This window comes from Tursiops truncatus, chromosome 14, assembly GCF_011762595.2.
Source record: "Tursiops truncatus isolate mTurTru1 chromosome 14, mTurTru1.mat.Y, whole genome shotgun sequence".
In the NCBI taxonomy this organism is placed as follows: domain Eukaryota; kingdom Metazoa; phylum Chordata; class Mammalia; order Artiodactyla; family Delphinidae; genus Tursiops; species Tursiops truncatus.
The window spans coordinates 7,007,338-7,033,014 of record NC_047047.1 but is presented as its reverse complement, the minus strand read 5'-3'; the positions used below and the strand labels follow the sequence as shown (position 1 = coordinate 7,033,014).

Below are 25,677 nucleotides of genomic sequence, written 5' to 3'. Positions count from 1 at the left end.
ATTTTTCAAAATTGTTTTGGTTATTTCAGGGTCCTTGAATTTCCATATAAAGTTTAGAATCAGCTTGTTAGTTTCTTCCCTCCGGGATTTTTATTGGGGTTGTATTTGTAGATAAATTCTGGGAGAATGGACATTTTAACAAAATTGAGCCTTCCAATCAGTGAACATGATGTCTGTCTCTACATTTACTTTACTTTACTTTGTCTTGACAATATGCTCCAGTTTTATTATCTTGTGACCTTTTAAATTCACTGATTAGGCCTAGTAGCTTTTGTAGCTCGGGTGGGAGTTTCTATATACGTGATTATGTTATCTGCAAATAAAAACTGTTACACTTTTTCCCTTATCTGTATCCTTTAGCAATTTATAAATGTTTTTCTTCCTTATTGCACTAACTAGACCTTCTAGAACAATGTCGAATAAAAGTGGTGACAGACATCCTTGTTTCTTCTCGATACTTACCATTAAGTATGATGTCAGATGTAAATGCACTTCATTAAACTGAGGAATTTCCCTTCTATTCCTAGGTTGCTTAGTATTGTTTTTTCTTTTAAGTCTGGAATGGTTGTTGATTTTTGTCAGATGCTCATTCTGCATCTCTTGATATGCTTATGTGGTTTTTCTCCTTTATTCGGTAACAGCCTGAATTGCTGTTGCTGTGGGGGTGAGGGGCTTTACTTTTTGTTATCAGGACTTTATTGTTTTTAGAGCACTTTAAGGTTCACAGCAAAACTGAGGGGAAGGTACAGATTTCCGGTATACCCCTGTCTTCACACACGCACAACCCCCTCCGTTCCCAGTGTCCTCCACCAAAGAGGTGCATTTGTTACAACTGATGAACCTCCTTTGGACACATCATTATCACCCAGAGTTCATCGTTTTCATTGGGGTTCACTCTTGGTGTTGTATACTCTGTGGGTTTGGACAAATCTAGAGGAGACTGACCACTAAGCCTTCTTCCCAGCCACAGCTTCACTAGAAGACCTTTGTAAACTGAACCCTTTCTAAGTTTGTCACTTTTTTTTAAAGGAGAGATGACAATTCTCATTAAGCTCTGATCTGTACCAGTTGCAGAGATAGGGTTGTTTTCTCTCTTTTCTAAGTCATGAATCCTGTTAAATAGCAATAACAAGAATTTACTGAGTGCCTAGTAGGTAATGGGCACTTGGCATGTATTACTTCCAACTATTGTATTAACTTTGGAGAGAGAAGATTTCATGGGTTGCTTTAATTCAGTTTGAGCTTATAAGTTTCCGAGTCTTTTATTATACAGTGTACACACCTAGTAGACCATTTCCTTCCACTTCATTTTGTTAATTTTGTTTTCTTCTAGGAGTTTAACTGTTTGTGTTTAATCCAGTTTCTCTAATTTATGAAGGTCATTTTCGAATCTTCATTTATTTTCTAAAGTTATAGTTACTCTGTTCAAACGCAGACACATCCTCCCTTAGGAGTTCTCTACAGGCCTATGCTTTTGACCTCTGACTTGAGTGTGGATTTGCCAGTGGTGGGCAAATCTGGATTAAGCAGGCACGGTGACCCTAAGATTGCAGTCTTCGTTGTATCTTGGAAATCTCCATTTGCTCTTCATTCCTAGAACGTTTCTAGTGAAGATGACAGTCTAACAGGATCTCAGTCTGCTCTTCCTCTGCAGGCACTACCTTAGTCACTTGCTCTTTCTAGTTTCGTTATTGTCTCCAGAGAAACTACATCCTACGAGCTCTGAGTTAGCAGAGTGGGACAGTGGTTAAGAGCTTGGCTTCCAGGGTTTGAATCTTGGGTTCATATCCTGGCTTTGGCACTTCAAACTGTATAAAGAGGGTCCTTAATTAGCCCCTTTTTGCCTGCAAAACAGAGCATTACTGGATTTTTGTAAGAATTAGAGGCGATAAAACATGTCAAGTGTTAAGACTAGTATCTGATCAAAGTAAGGGTTCAAAACAGGTTAATTATTATTACCAGGTGGAAAAGCTGTGACATAAATATTTTTATGCTTTCTGTAAATTTGCTATATCCTTATTTTTAAAATTGAGGTAAAATTTATATACAGTGAAATGCACAGAACTTAAGTGTGAAATTGAGTTTTGATAAATGTATATACATCCTTGTTACACAGCCCAAATTAAGACATCAGACTTTGCATCACCCGAGAAGTACCAATATGCCCCATTCCAGTCAATCCCCAGCCCCTCATAGCAACCACTGTTCCAAATTTTGTGCCCATGGGTTAGTTTTGCCTGTTTCTTGAACTTCATGTAAATCAAATTTGACAGAATATGTTCTTTTGTGTCTGGCTTTTTACATTTAACATTATGCTTCTGTGACTTCATCCATGTTGTTGAGGGTGTGAGAAGTTTGTTGCTATTTAAAAAACATGTCATTTTTTAGAGCAGGTTTAAATTCACAGAGAAATTAAGGGGAAAGTACAGAGATTTCTGATGTATCCCCCGCCCCCCCCACACTCATAGCTTTTCCCATTATCAATATACCCACCCAAGTGGTACATTGGCTACAATTGATGAACCCGTAGTTTACCTTAGAATTTACTGTTGGTGTGGTGCATCCTGTGGGTTTGGACAAATGTATCATAATATGTATCCACCATTATAGAATTATAGAGCCTTTTCACTGCCCTAAAAATCCTCTGTGCTCTGCCTATTCATCCCCCCACCTCCCACCCACTGGCAACCACTGATTTTTCTACTGTCTCCATAGTTTTGCCCTTTCCAGAGTAGTCATATAGTTGGAATCCTACAGTATGTATGTAGCCTTTTCACATTATCTTCTTTCACTTAGTAATATGGATTAAAGTTTCTTCCGTGTCTTTTTGTGGCTTGATAGTTCATTTCTTTTAGCACTGAATGATAATCCCATTGTCTAGATGAACCTGTTTATTTATCCATTCACCCACTGAAGGACGTCTTAGTTGTTTCCAAGTCTTGACAATTATGAATAAAGCTGCTGTAGACTTTTGTGTGCACATAAGTTTTCAACTCCTGGGTAAATAACGAGCACGATGGCTGGGCCGTATGGTAAGAATGTTTAGTTTTGTAAGAAACTGCCAAACTGTCTTCCAAAGTGGCTGCACCATGTTGTATTTCCTCCGGTCGTGCATGAGGGTTCCCGTCACTCCACATCCTCACCAGCATTTGCTATTGTAAGTGCTTTAGGATTTTGGCCATTCTGATAGGTGTGTAGTGGTATCTTGTTTTAATTCGTATCTTCCTGGTGACAAAAGGTGCGAAACATCTTTTCATGTATGTATTTGCCATCTTTATATCTTTTTTGGTGAGGTGTTTTTTGTTAAGTATTTTGGCCCATTTTCAAATTGGATTCTTAGTTTACTTACTGTTGAATTTTGAGAGTTATTTGTATACTTTACATACCATTCCTTTATCCAGATGTGGTTTTTTGCCAATATTTTCTTCTAGTCTGTGCTTTGTAATGTCACTCTTTTGACTCTCTTTCACAGAAGTTTTTAATTTTAATTAAGTCCAGCTCATCAGTTCTTTCATGGATCATGCCTTTGGTGTTGTATCTCCGGAGTCATCACTGTGGCCAAGGTCATCTGGGTTTTCTCCTGTTATCTTCTAAGAGTTTTAGAGTTTGGTGTTTTACACTTAGGTGATCGATTCTGAGTTAATTTTTTTGTGAAGGGTGTAAGGTCTGTGTCTGTATTCAGTGTTTTGCCTGTGGACGTCCAGTTGTTCCAGCACCATTTGTTCTTTACTATTGATTTTTTAAATGTTAAACCAACCTTGCGTTACTGGAACAAATTCCACTTGGTCATGATATATTTTTCATATATTGCTGGGTTTGATTTGCTAATTTTGGGGGGGAGATTTTCATGAGTGATTTTGGTATGTAGATTTCTTTTAATATCTTTTGTCTGGTTTTGCTATTAGAGTAATGGCCTCCTAAGATGAGTTGAGAAGTATTTCCTCCTCTGTTTTCTGAAAGGGTTTGTGTAGAAATGATAATTATTCTTTAAGTGTTTGATAGGATTCACTAGTAAAGCACCATCAGCATGGAATTTAAGCTAAGTTTAGGTTATTTAGGCTTTTTACTTTTGTCAGTATAGAAATTTGTGTAGAAATTTGTGTCTTTCAAAGAACCAGCTTTTGGTTTTATTGATATTCTCTAGTTTGTTTTGTATTTCATTGATTTCAGGGTTAATTTCTATCATTTCTTTCTACTTACATTTGTCTTCATTGTTCTTTTACCAGTTTCTTAAGATGGAAGCTTAGATGATTTGATTTCAGATATTTTTTTCTTTTCTAATGTAAGCATTTAAAGGTATGCTTAAAAGCACTGCTTAGACATACTGTGTTTTTATTTATCATTTAGGTCAAAATATTTTCTGAATAGTTTTACTTGATATAGAATTCTAGGTTTAAAAAATATTTTTTTCCTTCATCATCTTCATTTTCTGGCTTTTATCTCTACTCATTCTTTGTTCCCCAGTATGTAATGTGGGATTTTTTGATTGCTTTTAAAAAGACTTTTTCTTTAAGAGTTTTGTCAGTGAGATTATATAATAGTTTTCTTTATATTTATCCCACTTGAGTTTGACTTTCTTAGAAAGTTCTTGGTCATTACTTGTGCAGTTATTTTTCTGCTCTCTTTTCTTACTCTTTCCTTGTTTAAGTGTTTGATAGAATTCTAGGACTTTACTTCTCTTAATATTGTCTCATAGTGACTGAAGGTTTTTCTTTTCTCCACCCTTTTTTCTCTACCTGCTTTGGTTGGGATAGTTTTTATTTGCTTTATCTTCAAGGTTGCTGATCTTTGGCAATATGTAATTTGCTTCAGCTCATCCAGTGATTTATTTTTTTTCATTTCATATTATATATATATATATTTTTTTTTTTAGCTCTACAAGTTACATGTTTTTCCTTTAAAGTCATTGAATATATTTATAATAACTATTTTAAGGCCCTTGTATGCTAATTATATACCATCATTGTCATTTCTGGGTCTATTTCTACTTACTGATTTTCCTTTTTGATAGCAATCAGATTGGTCTGCTTTTTTATATTATCACCCTAGAATGAGCCAATATATTATGCCTTTTTGTTTGTTTTTACTCTTAAATAATCTTCTTTATACCCATTTATCATCTTTTGAAAAGTGAAGGAAAATAGATTATTTTCTATTATTTTTCATGTCATTTTCCTGGTGATGGTACTTGGCTGTAATTAATCCTTTTTCCTGCATACTACTTAACATAACCATTTTGGAATTCCAACATATGTTAATGTTCCCAGGATAATTCTAGTTTTTCATCTTTTGCAGGAAATGGCAGCCTCCCATGAACTGGCTGGAGGCTGGTAGGCAGTGTGGCACTTCACATTTAAGAGGGGGTGCGGTTGAGCAGACTGAGGGGCTTTTGGTGCAATGAAAGTAATACTCTTCCAGATATGTGTGATATGCATTTGGAATCTTCTGGAGCTTTTAAATTAACCTTAATTAACTTCCTGAGTGTTGTGAATGCTTTAGAGATGTTTCTTACGAAAAATACTTTTCCAGATTGATAGGTTGTATGATTGGAAAAAGAGCCCCGACTGTGATGTGGCTGCTACTTTAAAGAAGCAGAAAAAGAATACAAGAGATGAATTTGAGGAGCGAGCAAAGGCTATTATTGTGGAATTTGCACAGCAGGTAAGAAAGCTTTCCCTTCTTTACGAAGAGACTATATCATAGAATATTTTTTCTTCTTTTACATTGTCTTTATAATTAAGTCACTATTTTCATTAATACTGGTTCTGTTCCCCTATTAATGGCAATTAGCATTTTCATTCTTTTCCCTTCTCCCTTTTCCTTTTAAAATCTTTATTTCAAGACCTCTCTTTGTAGTCTGAATGTTTAACTTTGAAAAACCAAATTGACTTGGAAAGAAACTACTTTTCTGCGATATGGTTAATACCTCCAGGATATACATGATCTAAGTGTTTTTGAGGATTTTTCAGAATGAAGAGCCATTATTCATCCAGCTTCTAGTTAGTCATTTCTGTTCTGGAGACCTCCTTCCACCACTCGGCCTGTGGGAATGACTTTGCTTTTTATGTCTCTAGGGGTTGAACGCAGCTTTGTTTTATGAGAATAAAGATCCCCGCACTTTTGTGTCCTTGGTACCTACCTCTGCACATACTGGTGATGGCATGGGAAGTCTGATCTACCTTCTTGTCGAGTTAACTCAGACCATGTTGAATAAGAGACTTGCACACTGTGAAGAGCTGAGAGCACAGGTGATGGAGGTACTGTCAGCTTTTCAGTTTATTCCTCCCCCCACCAACCCCCAAATAGGGTTCTTGGGTGGGGATGTCTACTAATTTAGATTTAATCTCAACATGGTGCATTGTAGCCTATATTTCACTCCCTTTGCAATAAATGTCTCTTAGGTTAAGGCTCTCCCAGGGATGGGCACCACTATAGATGTAATATTGATCAACGGGCGTTTGAAGGAAGGAGATACAATTATTGTTCCCGGAGTAGAAGGGCCCATTGTCACTCAGATTCGAGGCCTCCTATTACCTCCTCCTATGAAGGAGTTAAGAGTAAAGGTAAGTCAGGGTGGTAAGCGTTGGCACGTGTGGACTTGCACAGTGTTTAAAAATTCTACTGAGGTTGTTTCCTCACTTCAAGAGCCACCTGGCTTAATACACAACACACACCCTTCACTGGTTTTATTTTAGGTGTCTTCATACAGGAGGGACCATCCATCAGAGTAGAGATGTGTGAAAGTCCTTGTTTACCAACTAAGTTTCTCATAAAAATCAAAAGTACATGGTTTTCGTTCTACACTGGTAGCTAGTTACTAGTATGTTACTGGTTTGTATGCACCTTCTGTTCTGTGACTTGTCTTTTTTACTCATTCTGTAGTAGCTTGAGAAACAGAATTATTTAACTTTAATGTTGAATTTATCAGTCTTCCATTTGCACTTACTGCTTTTTGTATCTAGTTTAAAGAAATCTTGCCCTGTCCCAAGGTCATGACAGTATCGTCTTACATCGTCTTCTACCACTAACCACTTTTCAAATAAACGTGATAACAAATGTTTTGATCTCTGTAGAACCAATATGAAAAGCATAAAGAAGTAGAAGCAGCTCAGGGGGTAAAGATTCTTGGAAAAGACCTGGAAAAAACATTGGCTGGTTTACCCCTCCTCGTGGCTTATAAAGAAGATGAAATCCCAGTTCTTAAAGTAAGTTATTTTATTTTTTCCTCCACAGCTGTTTTGAGTTGTACCTTGTGTCAGTAGAGCACACGCTAAGAATGATGAATAAAATGGGCATCTTTGTCTTTGTGAAGACTTACCTGGTGGTCTCTTAACAAACAGTTGATGCTTTTAAATTATTTCACTTTGTATAATCATGAATTAGCATCTTAAGAAACTGGAAAAAGAACAATGAAGACAAATGTAAGTAGAAAGAAATGATAGAAATTAACCCTGAAATCAATGAATAAATGATAATTTATATATATTCAAGTTAGAACATTTTAAATAAAAAATGAACCAGAAGCTAGAAGAAGTTTATTCCTTTTTTTTTTTTTTTTAAAGATACTCAGCTATATAGATGGAACTAAAATAATCTCTTACTAGGTTTTAGGAGTCATTTTAAAGCCTGTTTGCCTATTTTCAGGAACAGATGGCACACATGAGCCCAGCGGAGTTTCACAAAAGCAAACATTGAGACATATTTATTCTCTTGCCAAAGAGAAGATACCACTGTTCCCAGCACATGGCTCTTGTCCTATGCTGGGACCATTATTCTTTAGGCAGCACCCAGTCACTGTCGCCAGGGAATCGGCCCCCTTAGGGCCTATGAGAACAGGGCAGGCATCCCTGTGGCCAGTCTTGAGTATGGGTGGACTTGTACATCTTTAATGGCATCGACATGGTTGTTTTACTTATTTCTGGTCAAAATCTCTTCACCTTCAAAGGAGTGATGATGGAGTAAAGGGCTGCTGAGATTAGGGTATTTCATCATTAAATACCTTTGGCCTACTGTAACATATTACATTCATGTAGTACTATTTAAATTTAGAAGATTCTTATTTATCACGTCATTTCATTCACCCATCTACTCTGCCAAGTGGTGCAGAGGTTAAACATATTTCGACATTAGTAAACCTAACATAGACAGAGGTGAAGTGGGATACAGCTCAGTTATGGCCGCCAAATCTCTCCTTCCTTTCCCGTACAGGTTCTGCCATGCCTTGCCCGTCCTAAGCCTTGGTTTCTTATTTTCAGATGAACACCTAATCAAAAACAGGAACAGTTTAATTCTAGGCTGCTGAGATAGAGGTGTATTTATAACCTTGTCAAATGTAATCTTTTTTCAAGGATGAACTGATCCATGAGTTAAAGCAGACACTAAATGCTATCAAATTAGAAGAGAAAGGAGTCTATGTCCAGGCATCTACACTGGGATCTTTGGAAGCTCTACTTGAATTTCTGAAAACATCAGAAGTGCCCGTAAGTAATGGTACCCGACTCCACGAGAGTCAGTGGTCGGCATAGTTTATGGCGCTGTTCCTGTTACCCAACACAGGCAGTTAAACTAGGAAACTCCCTTTTTACAGTATGCAGGAATTAACATTGGTCCAGTCCATAAAAAAGATGTTATGAAGGCTTCGGTGATGTTGGAACATGATCCTCAGTAAGTAATTTCTCTTCTGCTGTAAAGGCTTTTATGTCGCCTATCTATTTTATTTTAGTAGAACTGTTATGACATGGTCTGTGTTTCATTGAATGATCTTTGATGTGTTTTAACCTTTTAGGTATGCAGTAATTTTGGCCTTTGATGTGAGAATTGAACGGGATGCGCAAGAAATGGCTGACGGTTTAGGAGTTAGAATTTTTAGTGCAGAAATTATTTATCATTTATTTGATGCCTTTACGAAATATAGACAAGACTACAAGAAACAGAAACAAGAAGAATTTAAGTAAGTTGGTGATTTTTACCTACTTTGGATCTTTGGTAATAAAGTTGATTATTTGAGGATTTCCAAATACCAGCCAGGTGTGTAGACAACAGAAGCATGGCACTCGCTCGTCTCCCGGAAGCTGCATCCTCAGGTGGTGTGTTATACGCCACAGATTTGGCCCACCTGAGACACTCCAGCAGTGTGTGAACGAATCCTCTCTGTAACATTTCTGCTTAGTTTTTAATTTTCTTTAACTTGGCAGACCTAGGTTGCGTTAATGGGTGAGTAGTTGCTACATCTGGGGACTTTATCTTGCTGGAGTTCCTCATCTGGGGTTGCATGGAATGGAGGTAACACCGTGAGAGTGTGGAAAATTAGAAAGAGAAAGGAGGCGAGGCATTCCTTGGCAGGTGTCATTCCTCGAGCAAACCTGACAGAGCCTGTGGTGCTGGGGAGCCCTTGTCAATGGACCTGACCAGGTCCCTGCCTCTCGGAGCTTAGGGGAAGACAAGTGAAGAACACATGAGAAGTTGGGATAAGCGCAGGATGAAGCAGGGCAGGGCCTAGATAAGGCGAGGAGAGCTGTGGTTAATAGTGTGGTGGGGAGGCAGCTCAGCTGGGGAGAGTGAAGCGAGCCGCCCAGACACCCAGGAGGTGTCAGGTGGAAGGACAACGCCGGCCAGCAGGGCCGTGTTCAGAGGTGGAGGCAGCCACAGTGACCCTCGGGGAGGGTGGCAGGAGCTGCGGTAGAGAAGCTGGCAGCACCCATCCCCTGTAGGACCCCGTAGGCCACAGGCGGGGTTTAGGGGGCTGCTGGTTAGAGCCTGTCAGGAGGCCCCCGTAGTCCAGGCAGGACGTGGTGGAGGCTCAGACCAGCGTGACCAGAGGGAGGGACGGCTCAGTCTGAGGTGCATTTTAAAAGCAGACTGGTAAATACTGGGATTTAGATTGAGGTGTGCTCACTTTAGATCATGAAACCTGAAGGGGAAAGACTGAAGTTTAAGAAAACGCTACAAACCATTAAAGCATTCTAAGCATATGCTTCATAAGCACAGAAATAAGTGTCCTTTTGGATCAACTGATTTGGGAACGTGGTAGAGAAAAGGAGGATGTGGTTTGATACCAGTGTGGTCCTCAGAATAGGCCTCACACGGGCCCCAGGACACACCTGATGGTGGATTCCACCGAGGCACTCAAGCTCCATCTTCAGGGGCGGGGCTCAGCCTTTGGTCTGGGCCCAACGTGCTCCTGTGATGCAGCTGCTTTGAGGGGAGGGAGGAGGATGAAGAGAGGATGCAGCACCCTAGGGACCCCTGAGCGCCGATGTGTGGCCTTCCTGCTGCCCTCAGCTGAGGGGAGAAGAAGCCTCATATTGACCTGCATTTGCTTTTTTATGCTTCGAAGTGATTTTGTAAGCTTAAAAATTCTTGGGTTTTCTTTTTTCCTTTTAGACACATAGCAGTATTTCCCTGCAAGATAAAAATTCTGCCTCAGTTTATTTTCAATTCTCGAGATCCGATAGTGATGGGCGTGACTGTGGAAGCAGGCCAGGTGAAGCAGGGGACACCCATGTGCGTGCCTAGCAAAAATGTAAGTTCTGGTTGTACTTTTTAGAAAGTGTGTCATCTCTTAAAGCAGTTCTGGGAGTCAAGAGTGATAAAAAACTGAAATCAAGGAGAGCTTGTCACCTCCTGTAATTTATACAAATTCAGTATCAGTGTTCCTTAATCAGTGTTGATTCTCAAGCACCTGGTGTCAGTGCTTCAGGTAATGAAAGTTGCAGAATTATTGCCCTTCAAAAGTTTTTGGTGTTTTGAGTCTGGGGAAAGCTTAAAAAACAGTATAATGGACACGCATGTCTTTCCTCTAGCATCATAGCTAAGAGAAAATAACATTAATTCCATGAAATCCTGTAGTTCACAGTTCACATTCACTTTTTACCAATTGTCCCAAATGTCTTTAGTAACGCTGCTTGCTGACCTGGCCCAGGGCTCCTTCGAGGTGCACTGCATTTGGTTATTAGTGTTTTAGTCTCAGTGATGAACGGTCTGCCATTCTTTTTAAAGAAGAGTCCAGAACAGCAGTTCCACAGATGATTTCTCAGCTTGGATTTGTCTGGTTGTTCCCTTGTGACTAGATGCAAGTTAGAATGATTGGGAAGGATACTGTGCACACAGGTGCTCCTGCGTGCCTCTGAATTGTCACACGGGTTGTCACTGTCGCAGTGCAAACTTGGGTGATCAGAGAAGGTGCTGTCAGCTCAGCATCGCCATCAGAGACAGATCCTCGCCCGCTGTACTGACTCAGTCACCTGGAGCACTGAGAGTCCCTGTGAGCTTCCCAGCGGCTTTAACCACCATTGACAGTCCTCGCCTGAGTAGTTATGACATGGATGGTGGCAGTATTGTGATCCCCCTTCCCACACGCTTCTGTAAAGAACCATCCCCCACCCCGGCCTTTTCATTAGGTATCTGAAACACGCCGGGTTTTTTTTGAGACCCCCGTTATCCAGCGTTTGGTCACTGGGAGCCCGTTCAAGCTGCCTTGTGTCCTTGCACATAGCACTTGGGGCCCTTTCTTCCTTTGTGGTGCAGTAAGGTGCTCCAGGCTCATCTAGGACTTTCCCTGCCCCAGACTTGGTTCCTTTAGTGGGAGACGGCACCTGACGTCCTCCGAGTGCTGTGACTCACTGCTTCTAGGAGTCATGCTTCTCTGCCAGTGGCTAAGCTAGGACACTTACTGACAGCAGTGATCGCCTGTGTGGCTTCGGCCAAACCAGGTTACCTGTTTTTACTCTCGCTGCCCAGGCAGCAGAGTGGGATGTTGTTGTTGTTGCCTTCCCCAGACTGTGACTGAGGTCAGGTCGCATCCTCAGAATGAGCAGCAGAGTTCTCAGCATGGCCGCCGGGGCCCACACAACGGGTCCCTGCCTCTCTGCCTGCATCCCCATCACCCCAAGCTCATTTCTGACTCAGAACTTGTGTGCCTGCTGGCCTCTCTTACTCTGGGAGCTGTCATGTGGAAGGGCAGGGTGGAAACACGTCGGATGGACAGAGCACTTTCCACGTGTCCTAAAGCACACGAGCGACCTCCTTTTGTCCTCACAGCCATCTTGTGAAGGCAGACGGGGTGGGGTGGTATCACCCCCAGTTCTCCAGTGAGAAAAATCACACTGCGGAGAGACCCAGAGACCAAGGTGATAAGAGGGGCACAGGGCCCAGGCTCTGCAGCTGGCTCATTCGCTCCAGTTACATCAGTTGTCCAGTTTGGGCGCCTGTGACTGCCACGATTCCTCTGCCCACATCGTAGTTTCTGTTATTACTTTACAGTTTGTTGACATTGGAATAGTAACAAGTATTGAAGTAAACCATAAACAAGTGGATGTTGCAAAAAAAGGACAGGAAGTCTGTGTCAAAATAGAACCCATCCCTGGTGAATCTCCCAAAATGTACGGAAGACATTTTGAAGCTACAGATATTATCGTCAGTAAGGTAAGTATCTCACTCAGCAAAAGTGGCCCCTTTTAAGAAAGGGGGCCATCGGCTCTTCTGATGGCCTTTACTCAGGAGCTGAGGGCTTGGCCTGTAGCCTGGCCTCCTGACAGAGTGCCCGCTAGGACTCTAGGTCGGATCCCCAGCAAACAGATGTGCTGGCATTCTGCTCCCAGAAAATAGAGGCAGGCAGGCTCTGGCAGTTTCTGCCTGAGCTTGCCATCTGTGATGAGCAGGATCTGGTAACAAACTCCGGGGCCACATGCTCCTCTTTGGCACTTGTTACATTGTTTTGTTCACTGTGTGCCTTGGGCCTTACAGATCAGCAGGCAGTCCATCGACGCCCTCAAAGACTGGTTCAGAGACGAGATGCAGAAGAGTGACTGGCAGCTTATTGTGGAGCTGAAGAAAGTATTTGAAATCATCTAATTTTTCCACACGGGTCAGGAATTGGAATAAATGCAAAATGATGTTGTAATACTACCAAGATAAACAAGGCAAAAAATGGAATGGACCTATCTGAAAACTGATGAACTAATTAAGCATAGAAGGAAAAAAAATAGGCGTATAAGATGTTTTCCATGAGAAACCAAGAAACTTACACTGGTTTGACAGTGGTCGATTACACGTCCCCACAGCTCCGGCGTGCCTGCGCACTCGTCCACGCCTTTCCCAGTCCTCCTCTACTGGCTGCTGTTTTAAAGGTTGCCCTTCCCCAAATTTGGATTTTTATTACAGATCTAAAGCTCTTTCAATTTTATACTGATTAAATCAGTACTGCAGTATTTGATTAACCAAGCTTCTGCAGATTTTCTGATACCTGGGACTTTTTTGAGGTAAGAAATACTTATTTATGCATACCCTTCCCACAGTGGTGGTTTTTTTTTCTTTCCCCCCATGCGTTCTTCTGCCATATGCCCTTAGGAATTTTTTAAGATAGAAGATTAGGCGTTCTGGTATTTATCTGCTTTGTGTGAAACCACGGTGTAAAGCAAAACTGGCTGCTACTTACTGCTTGTGTGGTCGTGAGAGTCCACTGTAATCAGCACAGTTCTGAACTCCAATAAAGAACCCAGACGTTGACCCGCGAGCTCTGCTAGGCTTCATGTCAGCGTAGCTGCTCTTCTGCGAGTCTCCATCCCCGTGCAGCTCGTTCTCTCAAACTATTTTTATTAACTATCATACCTTGTGTACCAGCACATGTTAACATTAGGAATTCTTATACCTCCATCTTGGTCTATTTTGTCCTAGCAAATTCCATCATGCATACATTTTCTGATGAGACAATCAATAGGGTGTTGATTACCTGTTTGGACTTAGTGTAAACACTGAGTTGTTACAGAGGCATCATAGTGGTTTCTTCATATTAGTCTGATTGATTGAAGCTAGTTTCTTATGGTTTTCCTGAAGAATGTGGGAAGTGGGTCCCTGAGGTAAGAGATCTATTAGCATCAGAGTAATTCTTCTGGCAGATCCCTAATATCTGACTACCTATTTATAGCACAGTGTTGAATGAAGTCAGTGTGGGGTGTTGGAAGAAAATGTTTCTGATATTCACTGGCATAGAATTATAAACTATTTTTAAAGTGTTATGGCATAACATATAGCATAGAAAAATACTTTTATATACATTTGAAAATCTGGACCATTCTTCATTATGATTGAAGTTTCTCAAGGGCCAGTAGAGGCAAAGACAAAACCTCTAAACCATCTGGGGGACATAATTTTTCCCAGGAAAAACTTAATCTTCAATTGTGTGTGTGTTCTAATTCAAAAATATGTAAATTCCTCCACTTGGAAGAAGTAAAGAAGATTTTCTTAACATGTTCCTGTGTTCATGCTTTGGGTCAGGCGTGATCAGAGTATTTGGAAGCTTTCTTTACCCTTGCTTGGAACAAGTAGAACACCAGTCTGGGCCCCCTCAGGCATTTCAAAGCTTAGCATGAAGCGTGTAACGGTCCAGCCGTAATAGTTCAGGATTTGCTTCCTAAAGGATTCACAAAAAGGAGCCTGTACAAAATATACATACAGTTCTTTATTAAACAACTGTAAACACTTCACTGTAAAAATCCATAAAACTTTATAAACAAACATTTTGTAAACAGAATCTATGCTACAGTAAAAGAATTAACAGTTATTTACATGCAATACTGACAAATTTGGCACTTATTGAAAAGAAATGTACAAAAACACGTGGCTTAAAAAGAAATTTAAAATTATAAAACTCAGAGCGTTACTATCATGCACTTTGCAAATACCTCACAAGCACTTATGGCACAGCTAGTGGAGAGCAGCAGGCTCCCTGGTAACGTTCATGTAACTTTCAATGTGCTTCCGTAGGTTTGCTGTAAAACCACCTGAACATTGTCTAGAATAAAGTCAAATGCCATATTCCAAACCGACTCCACCGACTGCTGCATCAGCCTGCAGGTGAGGAGAGACAAGCGATCAGGAAAGACCCATTCCTTCAAGAATCTGTTTAACATATATGTTTAAGGGTTTTAACGTCTCTATATAAATACACTCAAAAACGTACTTCTATGGTTTAAACTCTATAAACCTTGCGAGGAGGAGCAATCTCGTCGTTTCGACCATTTTATGCTCCCCAGTCAATGTTACGGCACCTCTTTCTCTGGCATTCAAAATACAGGGCTTCCCTTTTCAGTAATGCTGAAGAGCAGTTACCATACCGCAACTGATGGCCAGAAAGGGCACGGCTCGCTCATCACCTCCCTCCAGTAGCTGTGGTGACAGACATGCTGTCTTTTTTTCCCCTTTGGGTAAAGCACCGAGTAGTTACCTTTTCATGTATTTTATAACTAGGTCCAGTTTTTCCAAATCTTTTTCCTCTATTAGATCAGTGCAGTATTTCACAACTTGCAGAATGTCTTCTTCCATTGGATCTAGAGAGGGGAGAAATCTCAAATGAGGACCAACTTAATGCTTTTGAAGGAGAAAGGGCAGCGATCTGCAGGGACCAAGGAAACTATGTGCTACGATAGTGACTCAGAGCTGCCACACGAGTGGGCTGTGGTAAGGAACCTTTCCGAGCCGCCCACAGAGGTCAGAAGGTTGGGGGGGGGGGGGGTGGTTTACGCTCATTCGATTTAGGAAAATAGTTCCTCTACAGAGCTGAGTTCATGTTCTGTAGTCATAGGACATCACATCTCAGTACCAGCCAGGCCAACCTGAAATGGTAGTTATCCATTCTCTGAGCAAGGTCTTCACATCACTGAATTCCACAGCTCCAGCTAGGTTGGGTGCTGGGGGTCTAACACACGCAGACGGCTCAGGCTGCAAACCAGAAAGGCCAGCAACACCTGAAGTGGAAGCAGAGAGTTCTCCCTGTTAAGAAAACAAATAATAGAAAGTGCTATATTTACATAACATCGAGTACATAAACATCCGATGGAAGGAGAAGGTCAAAGTTTAAAAAGCATGAAAGAAATTACCAGAGGTTTCTCAGAGGCAGGACCTTCATGTTTTAGAAATCCATCAACTAACTTCTGGGGACTGCCACAGGCCCCTGGCAGAGTTTTTGCAGGACTGTTAAGCAGCATATTTTTCAAAGGGCTCTGAATCTTTCTGGGGGGACTGATGGAGCTTTTTTTCTTGTTTCTTTTCTTTTCTTTCACCGCTGCTGGTTTTAACTGCAGTAGCGGGTTCTTTGGCACTAAAAGAAGATGGACATAAGATCCTCAACACAACATGCCTGGGGAGCAGCACGGGCCCCTTCCTCCTCCCAAGAGCAGCCCTGAACACACGCATGCACACAGCACAGGCCTCCCTGAGGTGGCCCCGCATTTCCTAGGGTTGCTCAGCCACTTACTGGTGACATTTGGGACCTGCTAGTCTATACGGGGCTCGCAGCAGTCAATGAAAACTCACAGGCGAATTCCTTCCAGCAGTTCAGCAGGGCAGTATTCTGTTTTCATTTTAAATGTGGTATTTGTGACGCATGTTCAGAAACCATCTTCACATTCTGGGCTTTAAACCTACATCCTCTGAAGGATCGGTCTCAAAGGACAACTGGCTTGACAGATAATCAATTCAAAAGATTTCTGGGTAATAGCTTGTTCAGACTTTTAAGTCAAGAAGCTACAGATACAAATCCACCTAGGACTCTTGACAGCACTTAACCTGTACTGCGTACTAGTTCCGTTCCCCTGATGTGAAGAGCACTGAACATGACTAACAGCTTAAAGACTTGGGCCATCATATATATATACTACAACAATCAAACAACAGTTTCATGTCTCACATCTTCACTTCTGTTACGTGTCACTTGCAAAGCTTACCGGATGTGCTGGCCTGCTGCGGGTGAAGGGTGTTTTCTCCCTGCCTTTGTCTTTGATCGTAGGCTGCTTTCAGCTCCTTCTGAAGCTCTGCTGGAAGGGCCGCAAACACCTCAGGGTCCACCTGGTGGAAAAGAGAAAGTTCAAAGTCAAACCTGAGCTGACTCTATATAGTCGGCTGGTTTATATTTTTCACAAAATAGACTTTATTTCAAATCATACTTTTCTGATCTGTATGAATTAGGTCCTCAGTGTCAAAGCTCATAAATAATCCTCACAAGGTTATAGGGTGAGAATAAGGAATACAGCTTTGAATGTGAATTGACTTAATTAAAAAAACAAAACAAAAACACTGTGCAGAACCACCAGGGCAAGAAGCACTAGTAGGAAATGAGAAGCAAAACGCAAGAAAACAGGTGCACATGTCATGTTTTTCTTAAACATCAAACTCTGATTGTGTTACTGTCCCTAGTGTACGGTTACACATCTTCACCCTGGCACTTGAGTGTGGCCCGGGGTCTTCTCAGGCCAATGAAACAGAGTGTTTCTGTCTTTGGGGTGGAAGCTGTGAGCGCCCACACCCCATAGCCTCCCTCTTCTCTGCCCTCTGTTGTCCATACTTGGCTGCTCTGTCAGTTTGTGTCCCGCAGGTGATGCGGAGACAGGCCATCCCTCCTCCCCCAAGGGACGGAGTCAGCCACTGGGAGGTTAAGGGGCAAAGGAGAAAAGGAAAAGAGAAGTGCCCTGAGCTGGGAGCCAGATGACCGAGGATATTCACACTATGGTAGAAGGGCCTCAATTCAATTCACCTGTGAAAATGCTGGAAGGGCTATTACATTAATTCCCCCATCGCTGTTAGATTCTTGAGGTTCCGGTATTTGTAACAACACTGTCCCAGCTGGCTGTGGCAACACCCCTGTGCTGTAGCCGTTTACGGGCTCTCTCCTCCTGTCGCCAGGCGGCTGCCCCTGCTGCGCAGCACACACTTGCTCCACCTGCTCCCGGAGATCAGGTGGAAGCGCTTCCAAGACAGACTGATCTAGCTGTAAGACACCAGACAGATGCTGAGATGATGCATTTCCAGAGTTCATGCCCCACCTTCCTTTCCATTGCAACATCATGGATAGTGAACACAAGGTGCAGATCATCAAGCTAGGAGAGCCACCCCCAAACCAGCACGTTTTTGAAACATCTTGGTCTTTTGCCACTGATGCCTGGCTGGTCATGTGTGGACTCGAGATGACAAGGGCAGGCCCCTGGCCGGTACCCCAGGGTCAGCTCAGCCATGTCTCCTCACTGAACCTCCTGCACAGGAACAGACAGACAGACAGGCGGGCCCTTGTCAAGCTCAAATCTTAAACTTTGCCCAGGGGAGCGGCCAGTGCCTAAGGTGCATGTCCATTTCTGGGATGAGGTCAAGAGTCCTGGGTCAGAGGCTTGTTTACCTTTCAGACAGGAGACTGTCTGCCCCCAAATATAAATTACATTCGTCTGAGCAGCAAGCTAGGAAAAAGGGATTCTAGAAGCTCAACTCTCCAGCCTACATACTAGAATCCTCTGCCCATCCATCCCTTTGAAAACAAGCAATTACCATACGCCAGTAGGCCAGTCTTACCTCGCTAGGAGCCACCATTTTGGGGTAGCTCGCCAGCACCAGGGACCTAGTGCAAGCATTTCGCAATCGCCCCTTTCCCTGGCCTCACAGCCAGCACATCCCACCACTTAGGGGAACAGAGAAAACTGATTTTCCCAACAGAGCTTAAAGTGCTATGTAAAGTTTGCAAGAAGCAAAAATGCCAACAGCATACCACGTTTACAGACCACACCAATGGAATTAATAGCTGGTGTTAGGAAAATCATTTACCCTATAGAGAGAACTGTTTGCAAATCATGCAAGAGAAACCTTTGACAAAAGGCCTCTACTAGTAATGAGCAGCAAAGCCGTGCTGTTGACCAGAGCTGTGTCCATGTGATCACAACTGTGAGAGGGAGGTCCAGAGGCTGCCGACAGTGGCAGTTCACAGAACGGGCTTTCTCATCCATGTTTTACAACCCGTGAGAGTCGCAAATCTTTGCAAAAGCACAATCTTGCCCTGAACTTGTTTCCCATTTGGAACTAACACCATGATCCACCCTGTCAAGCTGCCCTTTCTCCCTTTCTTGGCTGTACTGATAACTTAAAAACATCATTCCTACTGTAAAACTACTTTTGCACTGACATCATATTTACAACTATAAATACATACCTGGGAAGGTGATGGGACCTCTATACTCAGGTTAAGTCTTGATTTTAAACTGATGGGAGAATGTAGACCATTCCATTTCCCTGAGGACTCGGCTTTGCTAGTAGTAACAGGACTGACACTTGATGTCAGATGTGAAGACAAAGATGGCAAGAAAGTGCAAGTTCTAGAGGCAGATGAAACTTCCAGATCCATAGCAGCGAGAAATACTGAAAACACAGGAAATGACGTAAAATAGCCTCTTCGCTGAGGGGGAGGGAGGGGAGGAAGGGTGCACTTTAATCCATTACAGATAAGGCTTTATTACTGATTCATCATAATTCAGAATGTCAGGGTGTTTCTGAGAGTCACAGGCAGCAAGGCTGGACGACCTGTACACTAACTTCCCACTCCGGACGGTATAAGCTCCAAACGAGAACCACGCTGATGAGCACTGACCTTCCTTGTGCTCCTCTTCCGTAGGCTTCTTAGCTTTCTGAACTTGGAGGAGGTCAAGGACAGAGTGTGACCCACCAGGACAGTGGCTTGACTGAACTGCTGGGCGACTGGGACATGCAGAGGGGTTTGGATTAGTCGGAACCAACTGATTCACATGAATCCCAACCTAGAACCAGAATAAAATAGGTTTCTAGGAAAAAAAGTTAAATTCAAACAGCCTTTTATACAGTTTATTACAAAAACAACTTCTATACTACCTATACGAGCTACTCTCAATTTTAGAGTATCTAATCTACCCAAACATTATCTCTTCAAAATCAGGAACTCCAAAAAAGTGGAAATACTGTACCCACTGAAGTTCTCATCAATTGAGTTTTTGTGTTTGTTTATTTTTGGCCACGCCGTGCGGCCTGTGGGCTCTTAGTTCCCTGACCAGGGATTGGACCCGGGCCCACGGCAGTGAAAGCGCCAAGTCCTAACCACTGGACCGCCAGGGAAGTCCCAATTAAGTTTTTAAAATAAAACTTGAACAAAATTTAACCAGGGGACAGTCTACTTGCAACCTTACTTTACCTATCATTTTTGTCAATAAAAACCGGGAGTGGGGGTAGGGTGGGCAGTGGGTACGCGGCAGGTATCCGCACAGATAAGCACCGCCCCCTGCCCATGACAGTACTCCAGGGAGGAGGATCATCACTGTTGGCTTAGTGACTTTTTTTTTTTTTTGCGGTACACGGGCCTCTCCCGTTGCAGAGCACAGGCTCCGGACGCACAGGCTCAGCGGCCATGGCCCACGGGCCCAGCCGCCCCGCAGCATGTGGGATCTTCCCGGACCGTGTCCCCTGCAACAGCAGGCGGACTCTCAACCACTGCGCCACCAGGGAAGCCCGGCTTAGTGACTTTTTAATCCTTCCACAACACCCATACCAAGCGAGTAACCATCCTTTACTCACACACAACCTACAAAGGTTAATCTTTAAGAAAATGAAGGCTTTCACATTTTTGATGCCCTCTCACTGATCATGCATCCTCACGTGCCCATGGTAAACTCTCCCTTCTAGATCATCGTTTATCAGACATCAGAACAAACTTCTGATGAAAAAGAACCTTAAAGGTCAAGAAACATTTGCAGCTTCACACTCCCTCCAGCCCCGTCTCCTTCTGCGGGAACCAGAGCAGGAAGCAAATAACGCATGTTAAGATAGGTCTTTGGTTGTTTAAAAGAAAGGCACTATAAAAATTCAAGATATGATACTTACTATTCTAAGCAGAAAACAGATTTCAGAACAAATGTGAATTCTTAAATAAGGAGACCAGCTCAGATGAGAAAGTCGTTTTTCAGTTTCTCTTACATTTCATCAGTGGAGCTGCAAAAGCTGCATATAAACCCCCTGAACGGCACCACGACCACCCTCCGATCAACCCTCAAATAAGAAAAACATTACAGAAAAGCCTGTTTTAATATGTTACTACTCACCCCTCTCATGTCCGATATGTTGAGTTTCATTGTATGAAACATGTTTAGTGCAGCCCTTCCAATTATTTTTGCACTATCCGTTGCCTGGTCAAGAGTCACAGTCCTGTAAGTGATAGAACTAACTTTTTTAAAGGAACAAAAGCTACATTCCATATGTATTCCCTGGTACCTCAGTAGTATGGAACGGTTTAAAGAGTTAAAGTTGTAAAGCAAGTTATCAAAAAGTTTAAATTTTAAAGTATTAAATATGATCCTTAAAAAAGCAGGAGATAGTCTTCCTTCAAGGAAGCCAATAATGCTAAATTAATTACATTGGCAACAAGTGGGAAAAGAAAAATCATCAAGAACATTGGGACTTTCAGAGAGCTGGTCAACCAAAAATAAGTTGAGAAAAATGTTTTAAAGAAATGTACTTCAGTTAATGTATATTCAAATATAAGCATATTATGTTGCAACTAAAGCCTGAGCAGTAAATACAACGTTTTAGATTCCCAGAGATGTTTTAGGTTGCAAGATTATCTTTGTTGAGGTATGGTTAATATTCAGAAGAGAAAGATGAATCTCCCGGATTCTCCTGACTCTGTTTTCAACATGTGAATATGCCCAGTACATGGGCATGCGGATACAGAAATGTGTGGACACCTCTGAGGAAGGAAGTATGGTGGCGCCCTGTCTAAAACCCAGAGAGACTACAATATGCAATTTCTACATCTGTAAGAACGCCTCAAGGGGGCCAGAGAACGTGCCAGCAATACCAGGTGCCCAAGACTACATTTACTCTCTTTTCTCAGTACTACGAATACATTATCTATTTATCTATGAAAAGTACCTGTTTCTTTAAGGAAATCATTTGCAAAAAATTTCCATTGGTTTGTTACCTAATGATTACCTTAAATTTATTTCACACAGATAAATAGAGAGTAACTTAAAAGCAAGATTTGTAGTGGGCCATAGTTTAAACACGTGTTTAAACACGTGTTTATCTTCATTTCTTTCCAAAACAACACTAAATGGACTTGAAATTATTTTTGAAAGGTGTAAACTCTTAAAAGATAGAAAAAGGACAGAAGACAAGAGTAGAGGAAAAATGTCAGCCATAATTTAGAAAACTCAAATGCCTGCTAAATGCCTAAAGCAAGGCACCAACTTTGAGATAAGCCAATTTATGCTACAGAACCTCAGAAGAGCTCAGCAATTAGAGGTGTCAGATACGTCTGAAAGGAGGGGGAGAGAATACATGGGAAGCAGGCTCTCACAGCTGGCCATCCTCCTTCCTGGACAGCTTCCCAGAGATGGGAATGTTGACACAGAGAAGCTACAGGGGGGGTCAGGCACAGCAGAGGACGAGCGAGGCCCCTCGCTCGGAAGCAGCACAGTACACCCGTTTCTCCACCCAGACCCCTCTCCTCCTGAGTAACCAGAACACTAGCTGTCACCGGTCCATCTTCTCACCCACCCCCTGGGTGGAACATGTCACAGGAAGAACCACAGACACTGCCAGCTGGTTGTGGTAACCAAAGACCAAGCCCCTCCAGCCGCCCTCCCAGAGTGAAGCCCCCTGGTCTGCGTGTCCCGCTATGAGTCCAGAGGCTCCCACAACATTTCAGCAGTTCACATACAACAGCCAAGAACTGTGAGACAGATAAATGCTTGAAGAAAATCTCTGATATAAAAGGCAGCAACCAAAACAGGAAAAAAGGAACTCAGAGAAACAGACTGACACTGGGAGTAGAAGAACATTTTAAGAGGTAAGAGATAATTCTGCATCTTCCAAAGAATAAATTCAAAAACTCCAATGTAAAATGTTAGTATTGATAGAAATGGTAAATTTAATACCGGCAAAGTACCTGGCACGAAGACAAACTGATACCATCCCAGAACACCTGTGATAAAGAGAAGATCCTGAAAGTTCCAGAAAGAGCAGATCTCCTATAAAGACCAGGCAATCAGAAGAGCAGTGAACTTCTCAACAGTAACCCTGAAAAGATGATGACAATGGAGCCTTTAAATGAGGAAAAATGATTTCTAAGATATGTTTATAACCTTTAAGTCAGCAAACCACTGGGCATGAGGATAGACAGGTTTACACCCATGAATTCCTTCTCAAGATATGAGACCAGGGATCTAGGAAAACAGGGATCCAACACAGAGAAGGGACACCCCACGACTCCAACTTTTCAGCAAGTCTTAAACAAATTCAGACCGGAGTAGCAGGCTGGGGGCCCCAAGAGAAAGGCCTCCAAGAAAAGAGATCACAGTAACAGACTTGCTGATGTGTTAAAACACAGTCACAGTGGAAGGCAGTCTGGGGATAAACTCAGTGGCAAATTCACAAAAAAGCAAGCAAAACGAGATACTCAGTAACTCCAGGAGAAACATATTCAAGAGGAAAGAAAATGTGATCCTAGTGGACAATATGGACCAGCTATGTACACTATGTACATGTCATAATAATGGGACAGTGGAGCGTGACTGAACCAAAACCCACCGACCTGACTGGGGGCAAAGGAAAGAAACACGTCTGGGGAGAAGAGCAACAGGCAGTGGAGGAGAGAAGGGAGAAGATCCTCTTCTACAGTAGAAAGTCAGGCAAACGTTCTGCAAGACTCAAGACAGAAAGAGCAGTTTAAGTATATATCTAGAAATATGGATGTAAATATCAGAAGAAACCACAAAAAGGTTGAAAAGTATGGTGCTCGGAGCTGGGGAGAGGTGCAAAGGACTGGAAGCTGTATTTGACCTTTTCAATTTCGTTTATCACTTTTAAATATATATAATATACATATATATACACACACACAATTCAGATTAAAAGCACATATACAGAAAAGAACTCCAAGAAGGAAGAAGTCTTTTCCCAAAAGGAAAACTTGTAAGAAAAATTTTCCTAAGTGATAATCAAGCCACAGATCTCAATCTACACGTGGCTCTTTGGCTTATGCAACTTAAACTTTGTCGTTTCGATGACAGTGTCAAAATGTGCCTGTGAGTCACGTGATTGCCATGCAGCTTTTGATTAAGGCCAATTACAAGAGATTACAGAATAATTATACACTTCTGAGTTTCCTAAACCACACAGGACTTCAGTTTGACTAGAGCACGGGTCCAGACTACTTCTGGGAAGGGCCAGATGGAAAACAGCTTGTACTCTGTTGTCTCTTTCACCTACTCTTCATTTTTTACAATCTCTTATATAAAAATCATTCTTAGCTCCCATGAATCATGTAAAAACAGGCCACAGGCTGGATGTGGCCCACAGGAAGTAGTTTGCCAACCCCTGAATTAGAGGAAATACAGGATCAGTATTATAATATTTCATAAGCTCTCACCTAAAGCATTTCTTATGCAGTTACAATACCACCAAAACGTTAGGCTTAAATTAATGGCTTACAATTGATCTACATCTTATTACATTTACAAAATTACACTTGTTTCAATTAATCACGTGCTATTTATGCCTTATGATGTCTCATCCAAAGATACTTATTTTAAGTGCATGGCAAAATGTATACTTTACTGCCAGCAATGCAGGCAGATTTCTGAACTGTCCTGTGTTAATATCTGTGGAAGAAATGATACTGTATCTGAGATTTGCTTCAAAATAACTAGGGGGAAGGAGAGGAAGGATGGTACAGGTGCCCACCAGCAATTGTGGAGATCAGGTGAAGGGTACATGGGGTTCATTACACTGTTTTCTCTACTTACATGTTTAAATTTTTCAAAATAAAACTTTTTTAAAAGTTTAGGACAAAAATGAACAAATACCAATAACAGCAAGCAGATACGTGCTTACCGAAAAAGCTGAATATTATCCTTGAATTGGGGGAAATAAAGTACAGTTAAAATCCCAGTTTTTCTTAATGCTATATTTAGATTTTTGGAATACCTAGATTTTCCAAAAAGGATTAAACGAAGGCTGATTTTCTTATTGTGCTCAGACAGAGGGAGCCCCTAGGTACTGCTGAATGCATCACAACATACAGTTCTAAGAAACTGTGAGATATTTTAAAATGCACAGACAGCAAGAAGAAACTACTACACTGTATTTTATCTGTCAATCAACCAAAACTTTGAAATCCAGTGTACTGTGTAGTATAAAATGGCATACAAAATTAGGTATTTTCATATTGGCCACAAATCTTACATGCAGTTTTATATTAGTAGCCCTCACATTAAAAAAACAGGGTTTTAAAATGCCTTCTACCAGTTTCCAGAGACTACCATAATCTGATTAATCTTTTCACAAAAAGAAATTATACCTCCCTAAATGAAGTACATGTTTCATTGAAATCATTTTCTGAATTATTACACTGACGTTTCCCTGCAAGACCCTTCCACCAAGTCCACAACCGCCTCCCTTTCTGTCCCTGCACTGAACTCAAGACCCCAAGAACAGTCTGCCCCGGTCAGGGACACACAGACAGGCTGGCCTGGAACCTGGCAAGTCAACGTAGTTCTGACAGCCTTGAGCTGAGACCTGGCTCCGCAGAACGTCCAGGAACATCAGCGTTTTGCAGATTTTTATTCATACTCTTCCTTGTTTTTTTTCATTTTCCATTAATTGTAATAACCTGCACTGAAACATCAGTATCCAATATCCTTTTTAAGATAAGCTTACCTGGTGATGTTATCACAAATTCCATGGCCTCCAAATTTTGCAGTTTCTACAGGGGCCCCCGGCTTTCGTACCATGATTTTGAGAGTCAGGCGTTTACCCTTCATGCCAGCAGCTTCAAGTCGCCGTTGGATTTCTTCTGAAAGACTCAGAAGAAAAGCTTCTGCTTCTTTTGGCTACAGAAAG

The 25,677-nt window shown here is 41.8% G+C and overlaps 2 protein-coding genes and 1 long non-coding RNA gene across 16 annotated transcripts in view; 2 read left to right on the top strand and 1 right to left on the bottom strand.

Moving 5' to 3' along the window:
- EIF5B (eukaryotic translation initiation factor 5B) overlaps nucleotides 1-14,245 on the top strand; it is a 69,344-nt gene extending 55,099 nt beyond the window's left edge. For all 7 annotated transcript variants that reach the window (XM_019931161.3, XM_019931165.3, XM_019931159.3 and 4 more), the window contains 10 exons: nucleotides 5,530-5,661; nucleotides 6,075-6,257; nucleotides 6,402-6,563; nucleotides 7,074-7,205; nucleotides 8,349-8,480; nucleotides 8,588-8,664; nucleotides 8,786-8,950; nucleotides 10,384-10,522; nucleotides 12,262-12,423; nucleotides 12,745-14,245. In XM_019931161.3, the coding sequence (XP_019786720.1) occupies nucleotides 5,530-5,661; nucleotides 6,075-6,257; nucleotides 6,402-6,563; nucleotides 7,074-7,205; nucleotides 8,349-8,480; nucleotides 8,588-8,664; nucleotides 8,786-8,950; nucleotides 10,384-10,522; nucleotides 12,262-12,423; nucleotides 12,745-12,852 (1,392 nt within the window). In that variant the 3' untranslated portion in view covers nucleotides 12,853-14,245. The remainder of the gene's footprint in view (nucleotides 1-5,529; nucleotides 5,662-6,074; nucleotides 6,258-6,401; nucleotides 6,564-7,073; nucleotides 7,206-8,348; nucleotides 8,481-8,587; nucleotides 8,665-8,785; nucleotides 8,951-10,383; nucleotides 10,523-12,261; nucleotides 12,424-12,744) is intronic.
- A 186-nt stretch (nucleotides 14,246-14,431) lies between these two features.
- REV1 (REV1 DNA directed polymerase) overlaps nucleotides 14,432-25,677 on the bottom strand; it is an 82,171-nt gene continuing 70,925 nt past the window's right edge. For 7 of the 8 annotated variants that reach the window (XM_019931166.3, XM_019931169.3, XM_019931167.3 and 4 more), the window contains 10 exons: nucleotides 25,495-25,667; nucleotides 20,877-20,979; nucleotides 19,400-19,565; nucleotides 18,965-19,170; nucleotides 17,528-17,761; nucleotides 16,722-16,842; nucleotides 15,876-16,096; nucleotides 15,612-15,768; nucleotides 15,224-15,326; nucleotides 14,432-14,847 (listed from right to left, as the gene is read on the bottom strand). In XM_019931166.3, coding sequence (XP_019786725.1) covers nucleotides 14,736-14,847; nucleotides 15,224-15,326; nucleotides 15,612-15,768; nucleotides 15,876-16,096; nucleotides 16,722-16,842; nucleotides 17,528-17,761; nucleotides 18,965-19,170; nucleotides 19,400-19,565; nucleotides 20,877-20,979; nucleotides 25,495-25,667 — 1,596 coding nt within the window. In that variant the 3' untranslated portion in view covers nucleotides 14,432-14,735. Of the gene's footprint in view, nucleotides 14,848-15,223; nucleotides 15,327-15,611; nucleotides 15,769-15,875; nucleotides 16,097-16,721; nucleotides 16,843-17,527; nucleotides 17,762-18,964; nucleotides 19,171-19,399; nucleotides 19,566-20,876; nucleotides 20,980-25,494; nucleotides 25,668-25,677 lie in introns of those variants that run through there. The other variant, XR_002175556.3, reaches the window with a different exon arrangement.
- Nucleotides 15,322-25,677, top strand: part of LOC109549310 (uncharacterized) — a 31,765-nt gene continuing 21,409 nt past the window's right edge. Inside the window, exon 1 of the long non-coding RNA XR_002175574.3 lies at nucleotides 15,322-15,456. This is a non-coding gene — a long non-coding RNA (uncharacterized lncRNA). The remainder of the gene's footprint in view (nucleotides 15,457-25,677) is intronic.